Source organism: Impatiens glandulifera, chromosome 5, assembly GCF_907164915.1.
Source record: "Impatiens glandulifera chromosome 5, dImpGla2.1, whole genome shotgun sequence".
NCBI classification, from domain to species: domain Eukaryota; kingdom Viridiplantae; phylum Streptophyta; class Magnoliopsida; order Ericales; family Balsaminaceae; genus Impatiens; species Impatiens glandulifera.
In genome coordinates this window covers 47,160,159-47,181,390 of record NC_061866.1, presented here as the reverse complement: position 1 = coordinate 47,181,390, position 21,232 = coordinate 47,160,159, and the positions used below count along the sequence as shown (strand labels likewise).

General features: G+C 22.0%; 1 protein-coding gene across 1 annotated transcript; it reads left to right on the top strand.

Moving 5' to 3' along the window:
* Positions 1–17,070: 17,070 nt before the first annotated feature.
* LOC124938654 (glyceraldehyde-3-phosphate dehydrogenase GAPCP1, chloroplastic-like) lies at positions 17,071–21,095 on the top strand. The gene is made up of 14 exons (XM_047479134.1): positions 17,071–17,382; positions 17,739–17,833; positions 17,930–17,982; positions 18,086–18,124; positions 18,429–18,529; positions 18,653–18,765; positions 18,842–18,941; positions 19,036–19,182; positions 20,030–20,090; positions 20,181–20,278; positions 20,368–20,510; positions 20,582–20,665; positions 20,752–20,841; positions 20,934–21,095. The coding sequence occupies exons 1-14, from the start codon at positions 17,269–17,271 to the stop codon at positions 20,989–20,991; spliced, it is 1,296 nt and encodes a 431-aa protein (XP_047335090.1). The 5' UTR covers positions 17,071–17,268; the 3' UTR covers positions 20,992–21,095.
* The last annotated feature ends 137 nt before the right edge of the window (positions 21,096–21,232 follow it).

Genomic DNA, 21,232 nt, shown 5'->3' with positions numbered 1-21,232 from the left:
ATAATTTATTATTATATATTAATACTTTTACTAAAATTATCAAACTTTTAAATTATATTTAATCAATCTTTTTTAAATAAATAAAAAATCATATATTATTTAATTTGGCTATAAGTTGTTAGAATCATTTTAAGTTTAAGGAATGAGTGATAAGTTATAGTACCAAACTTGATTTTTATTTCACTAGATGGTTCTCTTTATTTTCTATTAGTTGGTACCATTACTTTGATTAAATATGTATTAAATTTTAGATATTGATATTTTTTTATTATTAAATTATAAATAACTTTAAAACCAATTTATATACTGTAGTAGTTAAAATAACAAAAGTGTTAGAATTGAAGACTAAATTAGAAAAAATAATTATTTAATAATGCTGAAAATAAAGATTGATTAATAAGTGAGAAATAACAATTTTTTATTAAAATTGTAAAAATAACGATAGTGATAAAATATTTTGGTTTACCTATGAAATTGGATAAAAGTATAATAATTAGATTAATAATATAAGAGCTAAAGAATCTTTAATAATGTCACCTTAGAAACAGGAGGACACGTAGTCTTTTCTCTTTCGTTTGCATTGTACATATAATTGAAAATATTTATTTATTCTGTCGTTTGCTTATTTATATATTTTGTCGTTAGTATGGAGAATGTTGTGAGTATGACCGACTAAGACATTATTCTGTGTTTTTGTTCGTTATTTTATTTATTTATATATTTTGTTTATAGCTTGTTTATTTATATATTTTTTTAGTTTATTTATTTATATCTTTTATTTATATATTTTGACGTTAGTTTATTCATATATATATATATATATTTATATAGTTAGTTTATCTATTTATATATTTTTTTAGAGTAATAACATGGGAAAATTAATAAATCAACTAACAAAAATATATATTATATTATATTTTTTTAGAGAAATAATAGGTGAATGAATATATTAAATAATTAATTATTTAAGCATGATTATGTTTTTAATCAAATATTACTTTTAGTATAAATTATATTTAAATGTAATGAGTGAATATTTTAATTTAAATATATATATATATATATATATATATATATATATATAATGTTGCTTAATTTTTAAATGTCAAATGTTACTTATTTTAAAATGTTCATATTGTGAGATCTGAGATCAAAAAAGTTGTAGTTAATTTGAATATATATGTGAGAGTAAATGAATAATTATGTCAATTTAAAAAAAAAAAACAAATACAATTCTCTAACTAACTAAACTAACTAGACTAACAACATTTTATATTAACTAACTAAACTAACAACATTTTATATTTTAAATTTCAATATTAATAACAGAGGAGAGGAACTAAAAAAAATGAAAAGAATGTTGTGGAAGAATGATTATGACCGAACTAACCCATAATTTAAAATATTTGTTTCTTTTGTTGGTTAGCTTATTTAAACATATATTTTTTAGTTAGCTTGTTTATTTATATACTTTTTTAACTTATCTATTTATATATTTTTTAAAGTAATAATAAGGAAAATTAATAAATCAACTAACAAAATATATAAATATATATATTTTAAAATATATATATATATATTATATTATATTTTTTAGAAAAATAATAGGAGAATGAATAAATTAAATAAATAATTATTTAAGTAATTTGTTGAGTAGAAAGTATGACTCAGTTTTAAATCAAATATTATTTTTGGTATAAATTATATTTTAGTGTAACGAGTGAATATTTAAATTCACATGGTTAATGGTAGAGTCAGTGATATAAAAGTTAAAAATAGTCAGAGAATCGTGAAAGTTGATTATGACTACATAATTCAAAATATTGTTTTTGTCATGTCACAAAGAATATTGTGAAAGAGTGATGATGACCTAAATATATTTTTTGAAATATTGTTTTTGTCGTGTCACAGAGAATATTGTGAAAGAGTGATTATGACCTAAATATATTTTTTGTTCTTAAGGTGTCAGTACTCTGAGAATATTTTGAAAGGGTAACACATAATTCAAAATATTTTTTTTGTCATTATCTTGTTTATTTATAAATTTTTTAGCTTATTTATTTATATATTTTGTCGTTCGCTTATCTATTTATATTTTTTTAGAGTAATAACAAATGGAAAATTAATAAATTTAACTTTTTTAGAGAAATGATAGGTGAATGAATAAATTAAATTTAATTAATTTTTGAACGTATAATTATGTTTTGAATCCAATATTATTTTTAGTATAAATTATATTTTTAGTTTAATAAATGAATATTATTTTTAGAATTTTATGAAAGAGTGATTATAACTGTACTAACACATAATTCAAAATATTTATTTCTTTTGTTAACTTATTATTTAAATAAATAATTATTTAAATAATTTGTTGGGCAGAGAGTATGACTATGTTTTGAATTAAATATTATTTTTAGTGTAATGAGTAAATATTTTAATTTACCTTGTTAATAATAGAGGAGTTAAAGATAAGCAGAGAATATCAAAATATTTATCTCTTTTGTTGTTAGTCTATTTATTTATATATTTTATATTTATATATATATATATTATCGTTAATTTAATAACAAAGAAAATTTAATAAATCATTTAACCAAATATATAAATATATATTTTAAAATATATATTATATTTTTATAGAGAAATAATATGAGAAAAATAAATTAAATAAATAATTATTTAAATAATTTGTTATGTAGAAGGTATGACTATGTTTTGAATCAAATATTATTTTTAGTATAAATTATATTTTAGTGTAATGAGTGAATATTTTAATTTACAAATGATAGAGTAGTTAAAGATAGGGTGATTATGACTAACTAACAAATAATTTAATTTTTTTTTTTTGTCTTTAGCTTAACTATTTATATAGTTTGTTGGTAATATGGAGAGAATGGTGTAAAAGAGTGATTATGACTAACTAACACATAATTCAAAATATTTATTTCTTTTGTTGTTATCTTATCTATTTATATATTTTGTTGTTAGTAGGCAGAGTTGAGTTGCAGAGAATGTTTTGAAAGGGTGATTATGACTACCTAACACATAATTCAAAATGTTTATTTCTTTTGTTCGTTATCTTATTTATTTTTTCGTTAGCTTATCTATTTATATATAAATATAAATTTTTTTAGTAATAACAAGGGAAAATTAATAAATCAACTAAAAATATATATATTCAAAAAAATATATATTATATTATATTTTTTAAAGAAATAATAGGAGAATGAATAAATTAAATAAATAATTATCTAAGTAATTTGTTGAGCAAAGAGTATGACTATATTTTGTAATCAATATTGTTTTTAGTATAAGTTATATTTTACTGTAATGATGTAGTGTTTGATAAGTGGTACAAATTATATAGGGTATAAGTTGTATAGGGGTATAAATTGTAACGAGGTATAAATAATATAGGGTGGTTAAGTTGTATAGGTTATTGATGTTTGATATAAATTATAAGAAATGGTATAAGTTGTATATGGTTTATAATTTTGTGTTTGGTATACATATTATAAAAATGTAGTATAACTTGTATAAATATTAATTTAAAATTATTTTTATTATTAATATTATTATTTATATTTATTTACATTATAAATAATATTTTTTATTATTATTATAAATTATTGTATCGCTATTATTTAATAATTAACATAATTTTAATTAAAATATAAAAAAATTAATTATAATATAAATGATAAATTATGTTTATTTAATTTAAATATGATTAATAATTGTAATAAAATAAATTAAAATTAAAATATTATTTATAATATAAGTAAATATAGAAAATAATAATTAATAAAATTATTATTATAAAAATAAATAAATATTTTTTAATTAAAATATTGAAATATTTTAAAAATATTTATATTAAAAATAATTATATATAATAAAATATTAAAATTAAATAAAACATATTTAATATATTATATAATAATAATTATATATTATTAATAAAGAGCTTAAAGATAAATTAAAAATTAAATGATATATATAAGAATAGTGTTGTACATAAGGGGACTAGTTAATATTTTATACCAAAAATATAAATTATATATGGTATAAATTAATAGTAAAAATATAAAAAAACACCATATTAAAACACTATTGTTATAGTTTATACTATAACAATAGTATAATACACTTTATATCCCAAATCAAACATGGCCTAAGTGAATATTTTAATTCACTTTATCAAAATGATAGATGGGTTAAACCTATACAGAGAAGGTTCGTGAAATAATTAATATATTTATTTTTGGTCGTTATCTTTTATTTTTATATATATATATATAGGTGCAAACGAACTGAATCGAACCGAATAATAAAAAAAAATGATATTCGAGCTCGAGCTCGAAAATTATGAATGGTATTCGAATTCGATTCGAAGTTCAAAAATTCAATAAAATTTGGCTCGAGCTCGATTCGAAATAAAGTTCGAACTCGAGTTCGATTCGAATTGTTCGAACCTTGATTCGAACAACTTCGAATCATAGTTCGAAATAATTCAAATTCGAGTTCGATTCGAAATATGTGAACATATTAATTCGAGTTCGATTCGAAATATGTGAACATATTCAAATTCGAGTTCGATTCGAAAAAAGTAAAAATAAAAAATATATAAATATTAAATGAAAGTTCGCGAGCGGCTCGTGAATAATCGAACAAAATAATTTAGGTTCGAGTTCGGCTCGAAATATTATCGAACATATTCGAATTCGGCTCGAATTCGATAGATTCGAACTCGAATCAAATATATATAGAGCCGGCTCGAAAAGCTCGTGAGACAGTTCGGTTCGGTTGCACCTATATATATATTATATTTTAACAAGACATAATTAATAAATCAATTAAAAATATATATTTTAAAAAATATATATTATTTTATAATTTTTTTAGAGAAATAATAGGAGAATGAATAAATTAAATAAATAATTATTTAAATAATTTGTTAAGTAGAGATTAGAGAGTATGACTATGTTTTGAATAAAATATTATTTATAATATAAATTATATTTTAGTTTAATGAGTAAATATTTTTTAGGAAAAAAGCTCATTTAGACGTATATACTTGTACAACTAGCTCACTTAAACGTATGTACTAATAAAAAGTCATTTAAACGTACGTACTATCAAAAATTGGCTCATTTAGCCTCTTTTAGTAACCATGGTTAACTTTTATTTTTAAATTTATATATTTATTAATTAAATATTAATATATTTTCTCTCTCTTTTCTTCTCATTTATTATTTCATTTATTACTAATAAATAAATGAACCCTCTATTTTTATATTTTTTATAATTTTTTATTATTTTTATATGAGTATTTATGATTGATTATTTTAATTTTATTTTATATATATGAGCATTCATCATTAATTATTTTAACTCTATATTTCTTCTTCTTTTTTATATATTTTTTTATATTCACATTAATTATTAACTTTTTTAAAATTGTTTGATCCCAATAATTGAATATAACAATGAAAATTCTTTCAACAATAAAAATCCTTCAACACAAAAATAAATTAATTAAGAATTAAAAATTGAATAATAATAAAAACTCATTCATCAAACACTAAAGAGTAATAATCAAATATTAGACAAAACAATTCCTTTACTACTAATATAAGTCGTGAATAAAAATTAAATAAAAAATTATTAATTTTATTTTTATTTATATTAAACTAAATAAGAAAAAACCCTTTTCATTTTTATTACATTAAATTAAATAAGAAAAAAATTTTCAAAAAAATATTACAGTAAAACATAAAATTCATAAATAAGTTATTAAATTTTTTTAAAAAAATGAGAATTTAAGAAAAATGAGAAATAAAAACTAATAAAAAAGAAAGATGAAATATAAAAGAGAAATTAATATTAAAATAATAAAAAATTTAAGAATAAAATAAATTATGTAGTTTAATTAATGAAAAAGAAGGAGAGAGAAATATATTAATATTTAATTAATAAATATATAAATTTAAAAATAAAAGTTAATCATGGTTATTAAAAGAGGCTAAATGAGCCAATTTTTGATAGTATATATATGTTTAAATGACCTTTTACTAGTATATACGTCTAAATGAGCTAGTTGTACAAGTACATACGTCTAAGTGAGCTTTTTTCCTATTTTTTATTCATATTGTCAATGTTAAATGTTAGAAGAATTAAAGATAGACAGAAAATGTTGTGGAAAGTGATTATGACGGACTAATAAATAAGAGTAATGATAGAGGGAGGAAAATTTTAAGGTTTAGAGTTTAGAGTTTAGGGTGCGAATGTGAATGTGTAGCGAAGTGATGTGAAAGAGTGACTAGGCTGATAAATAAACATCTCTCTCATATTCATTAATAATTTCTCTCTCTTACCTTCATTAATAATTTAGTTTTTCATTTATTTTTAAAATGAGTTATAATAGGGAAAATAATAATTTATTAAATTAATCTAATTAAAATTATATATAAATAAAAAAACACTTTAAGAGATTCAATGATAATTTAAAAGGAGATAGTAAATAATATTTTGAGTTAGTTAATTGAATTTATAATACATCTTATAAGAAAATAAATAGAAAAAAAATAAAGAGAAGGGATAAAAAATAAATTATTAATGAAGTGAAGAGAAAGAAATTATTAATAAATATGAGAGAGATAAATAAATATTTGAAATTATGCTTAGTCACCCTTCCACGTTATTTCGCTACACATTCGCTGTAAAAACTTTGGCTCCCCTATCTTTACTCAACAAATAATTCAAAATATTTATTTCTTTTGCCGTTACTTATTTATTTATATATTTTGTCTATTAGTATGAGGGAATTTTATTTCTTTTATTCTTTTATTGTTATCTTATTTATTTATATTGTCGTTGGCTTGTTTATTTATAATTTTTTTTAGCTTATTTATTTATTTTGTCTTTAGCTTATTCATATATATAATTTGTCGTTATCTTATCTGTTTATATATATTTTAGAATAATAACAAGCGAAAATTAATAAATTACCTAACAAAATATATAAATATATATATATTATATTTTTTAAGAGAAATAATAGGAGAATTTATAAATTAAATAAATAATTATTTAAGTAATTTGTTAAGCTTAGAGTAAGGGTCGGCTCTAGGGTAATCCCCCGTTTAATAAAAAAACAAAACAAATTTTGTTAAATATATGAGTTTTTTTTAACATATTAGTGTTAAAATTCTTATTTTAACAATTTTTTAAACCTAAAATTAATGATCAAAATTTATTTTTCCAAGTTTTTTTATATGGGATGGAGAAGCTCAATTCTTGGGTAGGCATTAGAGTAGCTTAATTCTTGGGTAGGCATTAGAGTATGAATCAAATATTATTTTTTTAGTATAAATTATATTTTAGTGTAATGAATGAATATTGTAATTTACCTTGTCCATGATAGAGGAGTTAAAGATAGAAAGAGAATGTTTTGGAATGTGATTATGACTGATTAACAGATAATTCAAAATATTTATTTCTTTTGTCTGCAGAGAAAGTTGTGAAAGGTGATTATTACTGACTAACACATAATTTAAAATGTTTATTTTTTTTTGTTGTTATCTTATTCATAAATATATATTTTGTTCATAAGCTTATCTATTTATATATATATATATATTTTAGAGTAATAACAATCAAAAATTAAAAAATCAACTAACAAAATATATAAATATAAATATATATTATATTATATTTTTTTAGAGAAATAATAAGAGAATGAATAAATTAAATAAATAATTATTTAAATAATTTGTTGAGTAGAGAATATGATTATGTTTTGAATCAAATATTATTTTTAGTATAAATTATATTTTAGTGTAATGATAATATTTTAATTCAGATTATCAAATTATCGAATTAAAGATAGAGAGAGAATATTGTGGAATATGATTATGACTGACTAACAAATAATTTAAAATATTTATTTCTTTTGTCGTGAGTATAGAATGTACAGTTGTACACCTTAGCTGGTTTATTTATATATTTTTTAGCTTATTCATTTATATTTTTGTCGTTAGTTTATTCATAGATATATTTTATAGTTAGATTATCTATTTATATATATATATATATATATATATATATATATATATATATATATATATATATTATAGAGTAATAACAAGCAAAAATAAATAAATAAACTAATAAAATAAATAAATATTTTTTTTTAAATAATAATAAAACAAAAAGAATAATATTTTGAACTGACTAAGTCTTGAATTATATTTTATTTTTAGTATAAATTATTTTTTACGGTATAGTTGATTATGAATGAATAATAAATAATTTAAAATATTTATTTAGCTTATTTATTTATATATTTTGTCGTGTGAAATGTGATTAGACCGACTAACATATAATTCAAAATGTTTATTTATTTTTTTTTTGTTCGTTATCTTAATTATTTATATATTTTGTGGTTAGCTTGTTTATTTATATATTTTTTAGCACATTTATTTATATATTTTGTCCGTTCATTTATTCATAAATATATTTTGTTGTTAACTTATCTATTTATATATATTTTAGAGTAATAATAACCGAAATTTAATAAATCATCTAACAAAATATATAAATATATATTATATTATATACTTTTAGAGAAATAATGAGGGAGTGAATAAATTAAATATTATTTTTTAATATAAATTATATTAAAAAATATTATAATAATTAAATTAATTAAAAATTCAAACAACGTCAAACCAGCCCACGGAACCCATAAACACATATATTTTGCTACCAGTTACATATCCAGGCTGCAGTCGCCGTCATCATAGCATGAAAAAAAAAAAAATTCTTTTACCTTTTTTTATTTTATTTTTTAAAATTTAATCAATTAATTAAAATTAATATATAAAATGATTTACTTTTCTATCAAATATATTTTTTTAATATATACTTTATTATTATATATATTTAGGGCTGTGTAAAAAAACCGGAAAATCAGTAACCCAGCTGAACCGATAGTTAACTGGTTTCATTTTAACGGTTTATTGGTTAACCAGTTCCATTTTAACGGTTTATTAGTTAACCGGTTCTAGCGGTTCCGGTCAACCGGTTTTTACCGGTTAAACGGTTCGGTTTTCGGTTTACCTATTTTTCTATCGGTTTAACGGTAAATCGATAATAATTTAATTATATATTTTTATATTTTATAATTTATATTAGTTATTTTATAAATAATAGATATATTATAAATAATATTTAATAATTTATAAATCTTTTTTATTTTTAAATTTTAAATTATAATTTTTATAGAATTATTTTTTTAAAACATTATAATTTATATAAAATTTTACAAAAATAAATTAAAAACAAACTAAAATAATTTATTCAGATAACCATTATTTATTCTTACCGATTCCATTTTTCCTTCTATCTATTAAGAAGGAGTTTCAAATCATATTAGCATATACTTGTTGGTCAAAGAAATTGAATTTCCTAAACAAATATATTAAAAACTAACAAAATAGTTCTAAAATATATTATATTGTTACAATAAAATTATATATTATAACATATTCTTAAATATATCAAAAAATATATTATAATAGAGACATGAAAAGATAGAGAATAGTATAATAGGAATAGGAATGTGCAAACAATAATTTATAAAAAATCATTTCATAAATTTATTACTTAATTTAAAAAATTGAATTATCGATTTCTGGTTAAACCTGGTTAACCGACCGGAATCGACCAAAACTGGTAGAATCAGAACCGATAAAACTGATATCATTAACGGCCGGTTAATTAGTTTGTAAAATAAATGGCAAAATCGATCTTAACCGGAACCGTTTAACCAGTGAACCGGTTAACCAGCCGGTTGAACACCCCTGTATATATTAATACTTTTACCAAAATATCAAAATCTCAAAATCATAATTAATGAATTTTTTTTAATCATAGATTATTTAATTCGGTTATAAGTTAATTCAATAATTTTAAAGAAAAAATTTGATAATGTATGTAGAGCAAATAAAAATGATAAATTGTAATTGTAGTTGTAGTTAGAGCATCTCCAATGGAGCTGCAAAATGAAACCCAAAATGGGATCAGCAGCTCTAATAGTACTCTAAACGGAAACCAAAAATGGGATATCTCATACTCCCTCTCCAAATACTGCATATATGCGTTGCTACTGTAGCAGATGTAGCAGATCGCATATATATATATTTTTTTTACTTTTTAGCCCTTGAACTTTTATTTCATCAATTTTATATATTAAACTTATTTATATAATTAATTTATATATTTTATTTATATTTTAATTTATTTATATTTTAATTTATTTATATTTTAATTTGTTTATATGTTTTATTTATTTATATGTTTTATTTATTTATATTTTATTTTTATCTTATATTTTATATTAAGTTTATTTATATAATTATTAATTTAATTTATATAATATTTTTTATATAACATAATTTTATAATATAATTTTAAAAAATTATAATAATATTAAAAAAATTACTTTAATATATATAATTGATTTTTATAATTAATTTATATTTAAGTTTAAAATATTTGGATGATATTATAATATTGTGGTGTAATTTATAAGTTTGTAAAAGATATGGGTGATATTAAAAAGTTATAAAAGTTGATGTAAAAAGAATATTATAAGAATATTCTTTTGGGTTTGAGAATGGGTTTTTCGGTTGGAGTAGAATTACTGTTTGATGTGATATTTACACCAAAATGAGTTTGAAAATGGGTTTTTCGTTGGAGATGGTCTTAAGAATGAATGTGAAAATAGTTATATCGAACTCAATTAAGTATGTATTAAATTTTAGATGTTGAAAAATATATATATAATTTATTAAATTATAAATAATTTTAAAACTAATGATATCAAAATAAAAATATATTATATACATGTTAGTGGATGAAATAACAAAGTTTCTAGAATTGAAAAACTAAATTTTAGAGAAAAAAATTATTAAAAAAATAATGATAAAGAGAAAGATGGATAAAATAGAAATAATATTTTTTTTATTAAATAATAATAATGAGAGAAATATTTTAATTTACATGTGAAATTGGATGAAAATATAATAAATAAAGTAATAATATGAGAATTTAAAATTTGACATTCTATATGTCACCTTATAAATAAAAGGATTCATGCGTAGTTTATTTATTTATATATTTTGTTCATTAATTTATTTATTTATATATTTTTCCAGAATAATAATAAGTGAGAATTAATAAATTACCTAACAAAATATATAAATATATTTTAAAATATATATTATATTATGTTTTTTTAAAATAATAACAAGAGAATAAATAAATTAAATAATTAATTACATACATACTTATGATAGTGGATGAAATAACAAAGTTATTAAAATTAAAATACTAAGAAAAAATATTATTAAAAAAAATAATGAGAGAAAAAAAAAATTCTTAAAATAATAATAATAAAAAAAATATTTTAATTAATATGTGAAATTAGATGAAAGTATAATAAATAGAGTAATAATTTAAGAATCAGATGAGCTTAGATGAACTAATTCTCAAACTAACCTTATTTGTTCAACTTCCAAACTAACTTTTTATTTATTCTCAAAATAACATATTTACTATTCAAGTTTATTTATTTATTTTTATTTTTTTAATTTATTTATATTTAAACTTATTATATATATATATATATATATAAATTAATCTTTTTTTATTAAATTATTTAAATTATTTTTTTATAAATTAAATTATTTATATTTTGATGTATATATTTACATTATTATTTATATTTTGAATTATTATTTTTATAAATATTATAATTTTAATTTTAATATATAAATTTATATTTCAATTATTATTTATTATATTATAATAAATATTCACCTTACAATCCTCATAAATAATTAATAAATACTAATATATTTTAACCATAACCATATATAATAATTTAATAATTTATAAAAATAATTACAATCATTTTTCTCTAAATTATTGACAATTTTATTCACAATAATCTTTGACTACATTTCGTATAATCTTCTTGGCCACACCTCTCACAAATTGTAATGTGATTATTCATGTATAACATTCTTGGCCACACCTCCCGCAAATTATAATCTTTCGTGAGTTATTCGTAGCAATTCGAATACACTGACTTTGACTTCGTTAATTTTTCTCTTTCTCAAAATTTCACTAGGAATAAAATTATTATATTTATCCCAATTGAGAACGTCCAATATTAATTTTCTTGAACATATCTGAAATCGTTAACACTATATTTTGTGTTATGTTTGTTCGTTGATAAATATTTTTTACTTATGTTTTTATTATTGTTTCTCATATGCTTAATCTTGTTATTTTTTAATTTATTTGGTGACACTTTGAACTATCTTTTTTTAATAATGTTTTTGTTATTATATTTAAACCATTCTCGTTTATATAATATTTTTTAAAATAAAAACTTATATAAAATAATATTTAAAATTAAATATATATTAAAATATAAATAATCAATTTATAAAAAAAAATAATTTAAAATATTAATTTAAATATAAATAATCAAATTTATAAAAGTAATAATTTAAATATTTTAATAAAAATAATAATTTAAATATATATATAATAATAATAAGCTTAAATATAAAAAAGTTAAAAAAATATAAATAAATAAATAAACTGAGTTTGAGTTTGAATAGTAAAGTATGTTAGTTTAAGAATGAATGAACAAAGTAGGTTAGTTTGGGAAGTTGAACGTCAAATAAGATTGGTTTGGGAATTCGTTCTAATCCGAGTATCTTAAACTAAATATATTCAGAGCATGTCAAGAAAGAATATGCAAAGAATGTATAGAGGAGAACATAATATATGTAGAGAATGTATTTATTAATTTTGTTCGTTAACTTATTTAAATATTTTTGTTTAGCTTATTTATTTAGAGTAATAATAAAAAAAATTAATAAATCAACTAACAAAATATATAAATATATATATTTTAAAATATATATTATATTATGTTTTTTTAGAGTAATAATATGAGGAATAAATTAAATAATAATTATATATATACTTATTTTAGTGGATAAAATAATAAAGTTATTAGAATTGAAAGACTAAATTTTAGAAAAAATAATTATTAAAAAAATAATACATAGGATAAAGATGGATAAGAGAAAGTAACATTTTTTTTTATGAAAAGATTGTGAAAATAATGATAATGAGATAAATATTTTAAAAATATGAAATTAAGTGAAAGTATAATATATAGAGTAATGTTATAAGAACTAAAGATATTATATATATATATATATATAATATATCACCTTAAAAACAAGAGGTTTATAAGGACAAATAATATTTTCATTTTAATTCATATTATAACGAAATAATAGATAAATATATGCAGAGAATTTATATATTTTGTCGTTAGCTTATTTATTTATATATTTTTTAAGGAGTGATAGAGAGAGAATTTGGTAAGGGAATTTGGTGAGGGAATGACTTGGCATCACCTTCATTGGTTGGAAAATGTAAAAGTGGGTGGAAAGAGAAAAAAGAGAGAAATTATTTGATTTTTTCAGCGAATAAGATTATGACAAGTCATTCCCTCACCAAATTCCCTCACCTAATCATTTCTCATATTTTTTTTGTTAGATTATTTATTTATATATTTTGTGGTTAAATTATTTATCTATATATTTTGCTTATTTATTTATATATATTTTCGATAGCTTATTTATTTATATATATTTTTGATAGCTTATTTATTTATATATTTTTTTTAGAGTAATAACAAAGGAGAATTAATAAATCAAGTAATAAAATATAAAAATATAATCAACTAATAAAATATATAAATATTTTGTATATCATGTTTTTTTAGAGTAATAATAGGAGAATTGAATAAATTAAATAAATAATTACCTACATACCTATGTTAGTGGATGAAATAACAAAGTTATTAGAATTAAAAGACAAATTTTAGAAAAATAAATTATTAAAATAAATGCTGAAGATAAAAATGAACGATAGAGAAATAATATTTTGTATTAAAAAATTGTGAAAATAATAATAATTAGAAAAATATTTTAGTTTTAAGTGAAATTGGGGTAAATAGAGTAAGGATTTGAGAACTAAAGGTTAACAAAGGAAAGATTATGACCGATTAATTTATATATTTTGTGGTTAACTTATTTATTTATTTTGTCGTTGACTTATTTAATTATATATTTGTTTGTTAGAGAATTAATAAATCAATTAACCAAATATATAAATAAATCAACTAACCAAATATATAATTATATAGTTTTTAAAATATATATTATATTATATTTTTTTAAAGTATTAATTGAGAGAATGAATAAATTAAATAAATAATTACATAAATACTTTTGTTATTAGATGAAATGATAAAAGTTATTAGAATTGAAAGAATTAAGTTTAGAGAAAAAATTATAAAAAAAATAATACTGAAGGTAAAGATGCATGAGAGAGAAATAATATTTTTTTATTAAAAAATTGTAAAAATAATGATGAGAGAAATATTTTAATTTAAATCAGAAATTGAGTGAAAATATAATAAATAGAGTAATTGATGAGAACTAAAGATTTTATATATATATATCACCTTATTAATAAGAGACATAGTTTTTCTCTTTCATTCATATTGTAATATCCACTTATATATATTTTTTTTTTTTTGTTAGTTAGTCTTTTCTCTTTCTTTCAGTAATGATGATTATGACCAATTAATTTATATATTTTATTGATAGCTTATCTATTTTGGTTAACTTATTTATATATTTTATATATATTTTGTTGTTAATTTATTTATTTATATGTTACCAAAGTAATAAAAGAGATAAATAATAAATCAACTAACAAAATATATATATATATATATTATATATATTTTGTTTTTTTAAAGTAATAATATGAGAATAAATTAAATAAATAACAAAGTTATAAGAATTGAAACATTAAATTTTAGAGAAAAAAATTATTAAAAAAATAATGTTGAAAATAAAGTTGGATGAGAGAGCAATAATATTCTTTTATTAAAAAATTATGAAAATTATAATAGTGAGATAAATATTTTAGCTTAAAAAATATATATTATATTATGTTTTTTTAGAATAATAACAGGAGAACGAAGGTTTGAATTGAATTGTGCATTTAGATACGACCAATGAAAGAAGAGAACCAAATCTAATAACTTTCATTGCATCTTCTTGTCTTCAAATAATTGTTTAACGATATTGTGAAAGTCCATTAGAGAAGTTTATGTTTTAAACATTGGAGTTGGAGCCTTCGTTAGTTTAGATATTGAAACTTTATCTCTAGAAAGCTTTTTTTTAAGAAGATACCCAACATACTCTTAATGAGTTATTATTATTTTAAAAAAAATTATATATTAAAAATGATGAAAATCGTTTGAGTACAATGATAAAAGCATGACATTAATATAAAATAAATAAAAATAAAAAGTAAAAAACATTAGTCAATAAGTTATCGAGCTCATAAGTTCTCGAGAAGAACGATTAACTCTCTGACGGACTTTACCGACTTTCTATATGAATCTTAAAAAACATCATAATAATAACATTATGAATGATACGCATCGGACGACTACGATCAATAAAAGTTCAATGATTTCTCTCCAACTAAATAATTCACCAAAAAATAATTGGGATGACAACCCAACTATTTATGTCTGCTATATTAGTCGAATCAATCCAAATTTCTCAACAACTGTCCAAAGACTAGGGCATCACCAATGAATCTCAGTGATACTCCACAAAAGACTTCAGATACTAATTATCCATCGACAATGTAAAACTAAATGAGTTGCTGATTCACCTCCTCATAACACATACGATAACGACTAACCATAATACAATTTTTTTTCATGCACATATCATCCGTAAGAGTTCCACCGTGAATAACACTCAATCCAAAGAACGAGATTTTGGCTTTGACTCTTAAAGTTTTTTCAACAAAAATTATATGAACTCAACTTAACGAACAACTTGTAACAAACTAACAATGTCCACATAAAAATTACCAATGTCTTGTCAACGCATAACATTTTGTTCAAACGGGGACACTTGTTTGCGTCATACCAAGAGTAAAATTATATTAATGAGTTGTTATTGCCAGTAGTTTTCAAGGTTGTGGAGTGCTTGCTTGATGTGGAGGTTTGTTTAACTTATTTCTCCTCGTGTATTGTTTTACTTGAACTCTACAAATGAAATAAAATAAAGTGTTAGAAATTTTTAAATGAACTGTGTGAATCGTTTCAAATGGCAATGTCATGAAAATTTGTTGTTTAAATTTTACTTTTCAAACATCAAAAATCGTATATACAAACATTCTAAATAATTATAACAACTTTTGAACTTAAAAACCAATTATTCAAAATAAAGTGAAACACTTTGTGTGAAAAACGTTTTAAAAAAAACATTTTTACATTTTTTTTTTCTCTCAATCATTTTCCTAAATTAATACATTAGAATTTAATTTCTAAATAACTATCATTTTATCTGTTATTAATTTTTTTTATATAACATTACATAATTGAACAATAACTAAAAAAAATAATTAAAAAAATTAGTTATAAAATGTCATTCAAATTAAATTAACTTACTCTAATTTAAGGCTTTCTTCGGATGGATTGAGAATTTTTAAAAACTGAGAAAAAAATATTGATTAGTAATGATTTCCAGGAGGTAGTGATTATTTTTAATAAAATGACTTAAATGGTATTGTTATATATAAATAAAATAAAAAATAATGATTTAAAATATAAAATATTTTAGTTATTTTATTTAATGAAATGAGTGATATGATTATTAAAAAATAATTAATTAAAATTAATTTTAATTGATTTTTTTTAAAAATTCAAATAGAGCAAGACTAAGTTTTGTATGATAATATATATATTTTTAAAATAAAAAAAAAATTTGACGTGGCTATCGAGGGAATCGCCAGTTCATCCCTGAATTCGCGCCATGTAGCAGAAACACAGACGACGTCGTTTCTCATTGTTTGTTTTGACAGTTATAGAGAGAGAAAGAAACTCAAAGAATTCATCGAGAATCGGAGTCGGAGAGAAAACAAAAAGCGTTCTTAGAATCTCCGCTGATTTTATTTATTTATTTATTTCATAAACAAATACGACTGACTTTCTCTCTGAAAAACTAGGGTTTGAATCTTAACAATCTATCGAGGGAAGAAGAAGAAGAACTTCTCTGTCTTTCATCTTCAAAAATGGCGTTCTCTTCTCTCGTCAGATATTCAGCTCCTCCTCCTTCTTTACATTGCTCGCGTTCCGATATCTCAATGCCGCCGTCGATCTCCCGCCGACCGACTTATCCATCAAAGGTAACTCAAAACTGAAAATAAGCTAGAATCTAATACTTGATTGCTGTCTGTATACTTCATTCTGTTCAAACTTCAAATCTTAAGAATAGAAACAAAATGAGAAGCTCGTTTATATTCTTGTGTTGTACTCCGAATGACGATAATAATAATACGATCATCAAAGGTAACTGAAAATAAGCTAGAATCTAATACTTGATTACTGTCTGTAGACTTCATTCTGTTCAAAATGAGAAGCTCGTTTTTATTGTTGTGCTACGAATGATGATAATAATTAGTTCTTTGATGAAATATTGAGATATTTGATGATTTCTGTTTAAAGAACTTGTTTAGTTTTCATTTGTGTTTTTGCTCACTAGGATTTTAGACATGGTTTCAATCACAAGCTGTGCTCCACGAAACTTGAGTCAGGCATTTTCGGTCCTGTTGTTCCTGACTGCTCATCTAGCTTAAGGTTGAGCTTATTTCTCTCTTTCTCTCTACTGCATATGCTTGTCTAGTTATGTGTTTCACATGTATTGAATGCTCAACGTGCTGATTGATGTACCAGGACTAATCAGCCGATCAAAGCTACTGCAACTGAAATGCCTCTTACATCTCAACGTAAGATTCATAAGATTATACTACTGATAATGATAGTTGCTTTATTTTTCTCCTTTCTCTTTTCCTGGTCAAATTAGTCTTATTTGTTTGCTATGATGTTTAGGCCCGAAAATTGCTGAGAAGACAAGAGTTGGAATCAATGGTATGTCTGCATCATATATATTCTATGAACAGCCTGCACATGCTTAATAAACTCACATTCCTTTCTACTGTGGCTCCTTACATTTTAAGACGGACTTTGTTATGATGATGATGTGAACTTCCTTCAAATGTTTCCCCTTGTTAACAACTCCAGTTTCTTTGTCCTCTTAATCTACTTATTTATGATCCTGCAGATTATCAACTTCTGATTTCAAACTATACTGCCTCTTTTTTATTTTGCTATTTCAGTTACTATTTTGATCATGCATTCTTGTGATTCGGCTTATGATGCATGAATCTGTCAGGTTTTGGTCGGATAGGAAGGCTGGTTTTGCGAATAGCAATCTCCAGGGATGATATGGATGTTATCGCTGTCAATGATCCCTTTATTGATGCAAAATACATGGTAAGAATATCCTTCTCTTCCATTTTGTAGCCAAGCTGTATTGAAGAAGACAAGCCCGGCTTGCTTTAATATTTTTCAAACTCTATGCATATACCATTGATATGTGCTATTTTTTTCTTTCAGGCTTATATGTTTAAATATGATTCCACCCATGGAGTATTTGATGGAATCATTAAGGTGTTGGATGAATCAACATTGGAGATTAATGGGAAAGAAGTTAAAATTACCAATAAAAGGTTTTAAGAGTCAAGTGACTTTATAAAATTTATTCTGTTATGAAATTTAACATTCTGAATTATATATTTTATGTAGAGACCCTGCAGAAATTCCTTGGGGAGATTATGGGGTTGATTATGTAATTGAATCTTCTGGAATTTTCACAACATTAGAGAAGGCTTCTGCTCATATGAAGGTTAACTTTGTTATTTGGTCATTTGACAAGAGAATGTAGTTATTTTCAATATTCTACTGTTAAGTATTTTGTTATAGTATTTGTTGATGTACAGGGTGGTGCCCGAAAGGTGATAATATCTGCTCCTTCTGCTGACGCACCCATGTTTGTTGTTGGAGTAAATGAGACTACATACAATCCAAGCATGGATATTGTATCTAATGCTAGTTGCACAACAAACTGCCTTGCTCCTCTCGCCAAGGTAAACACTTCAGTAATTTCTGCAGTTAGAGATGTTTTTTGTATCCTAAAGCCTGTTCCGTGTGCTTCAATTAATCATATCAAACTAAATTGGCTGAAAAATTGTGATTTTTTTTTTTTGGATCTGAATTCAGATACATTTGGTATTACAAGTGTGGCTGCATGAGATACAAATGTAAAAACCTTTAAAACATTTTTTTTAGTTGGATTTAAGATACCATATTTTTGTAATGACAAATATTTGATTGTGTGCCATGTATTTCTAGATCTGGGCCCAGCGGATCCAGAAACACTTACATTGGAAATATCAAACTAGTTTTTTTCCAAAAAAAAAAAACACCTTTTTCATTTCTAATAGACATTGTTAACTTGAAGTCTTTCCAACAAAATGCTTATTTATTTCTATCTTTGAAGTTTTTCTTTATTTATCTATTGCCAATAAATTGGCCTCCCATTGTAATAGTTAATTCATTCCAATATATGAAGAAATCTCATTGCTCTTTAATTTTCTACACTTACCAAACAGAGTTCAATCCAGATTACAGAAGTTTTGTATCCAAGAGTTTATTTGAAGTAGGGTTATTTGGAAATAATCTAGTTTATTTGAAAAAAATATTGTTTGTTAAAAAAAGTGAATTATTTGGGTTAATTGACTATAATATTCTTTATATTTAATATTTTAAAATGTTATAAAAAATAAAGTAACAATATTTTAGTTGATGATTAGATAAGGAGTTATTTGGATTAAATCCAAATAATCCTTCATCAAACAAGGCCCAAGTGTTTCCAAATGAGGCCAAGACTGTTCTTTTGACATATAGTACTATCTGTTGGCATGCAATTTCTAGGTGGTTCACGAGGAATTTGGCATAGTAGAAGGTCTAATGACAACTGTGCATGCAACCACAGGTTCTTATAAAAAACTATTAGAAATTGAATTATAGCATTTCTTGTATTAGCATCAAAATTGAACTCTTTTTTTTTTCTTTTGGAAAACAGCAACACAAAAGACAGTAGATGGCCCGTCAATGAAGGATTGGCGTGGGGGGCGTGGCGCTGGACAAAACATCATTCCAAGTTCAACCGGAGCAGCAAAGGTAAGAAGAACAGATTCTTTTGTTTTATTTTTAGAAGAAAAAAACAAAATAATACTTCAATCTGCTGCTTTATTTATTGGCCTTTGTAGGCTGTTGGGAAAGTTCTGCCGGAACTTAATGGAAGACTAACAGGAATGGCTTTTCGTGTCCCAACACCCAATGTCTCTGTGGTTGACTTAACATGTCGAATTGAGAAGAGCGCGTCTTATGATGATGTCAAAGCAGCCATAAAGTGCGTCTTTTACTTGATCAACCTCATGCTCTTAACAATTTTCACACAATTTAATATTTGTTCTGACTTAGGTATGCTTCGGAAGGGCCACTGTTGGGCATTCTGGGTTACACAGACGAGGAAGTGGTCTCCAGCGATTATGTTGGAGACACAAGGTAATGTTTATGTATCTGAACATAAAATCTCTCGATTTGTTTGTTTGTTTGTTTTACAGAATTTATAAAAAAATTGTACATGTCAGGTCAAGTATATTTGATGCAAAGGCTGGAATGGGTCTGAGTTCCAATTTCATGAAGCTAGTTTCGTGGTATGACAATGAGTGGGGTTATAGGTAAGATTAGTAATTGGCTTACTTTCATTATTTTCAGATTTAGTACAATTTGACTAATATAATGCATTTAATTTATGGACATATTTTTGCAGCAATAGAGTGTTGGACTTGATAGAGCATATGGCTCTGGTGGCAGCCAACAATTCCTAGGTTTTTGTTTAAGATATATAATATTTATCATAATAGCTTAGCATGACTCCTAATAGTCATTCTAGCTTCGTGGTGAGTTGACTTTTTTTTTTTTTTATGGATCCTTGAATTCATTTTTTGTTTTATTTTCAATGAAAAAAACTTTTGATAAACATTAAATTTCGTATTAATTCTTATTTTAAGGTAAAGTCTTAAAATACTTAAACTTTTTGATTTTAAATTTTAAAAAAAAAATTATTTT

What these genes read in the sequence shown, in the direction of transcription:
- LOC124938654 (XM_047479134.1), top strand. Translation starts at nt 17,269, where the DNA reads ATGGCGTTCTCTTCTCTCGTCAGATATTCAGCTCCTCCTCCTTCTTTA. An exon ending in GACCGACTTATCCATCAAAG is followed by an intron (nt 17,383 to 17,738) that starts GTAACTCAAAAC and finishes TTTGCTCACTAG; the next exon opens with GATTTTAGACATGGTTTCAA. An exon ending in AGGCTTCTGCTCATATGAAG is followed by an intron (nt 18,942 to 19,035) that starts GTTAACTTTGTT and finishes GTTGATGTACAG; the next exon opens with GGTGGTGCCCGAAAGGTGAT.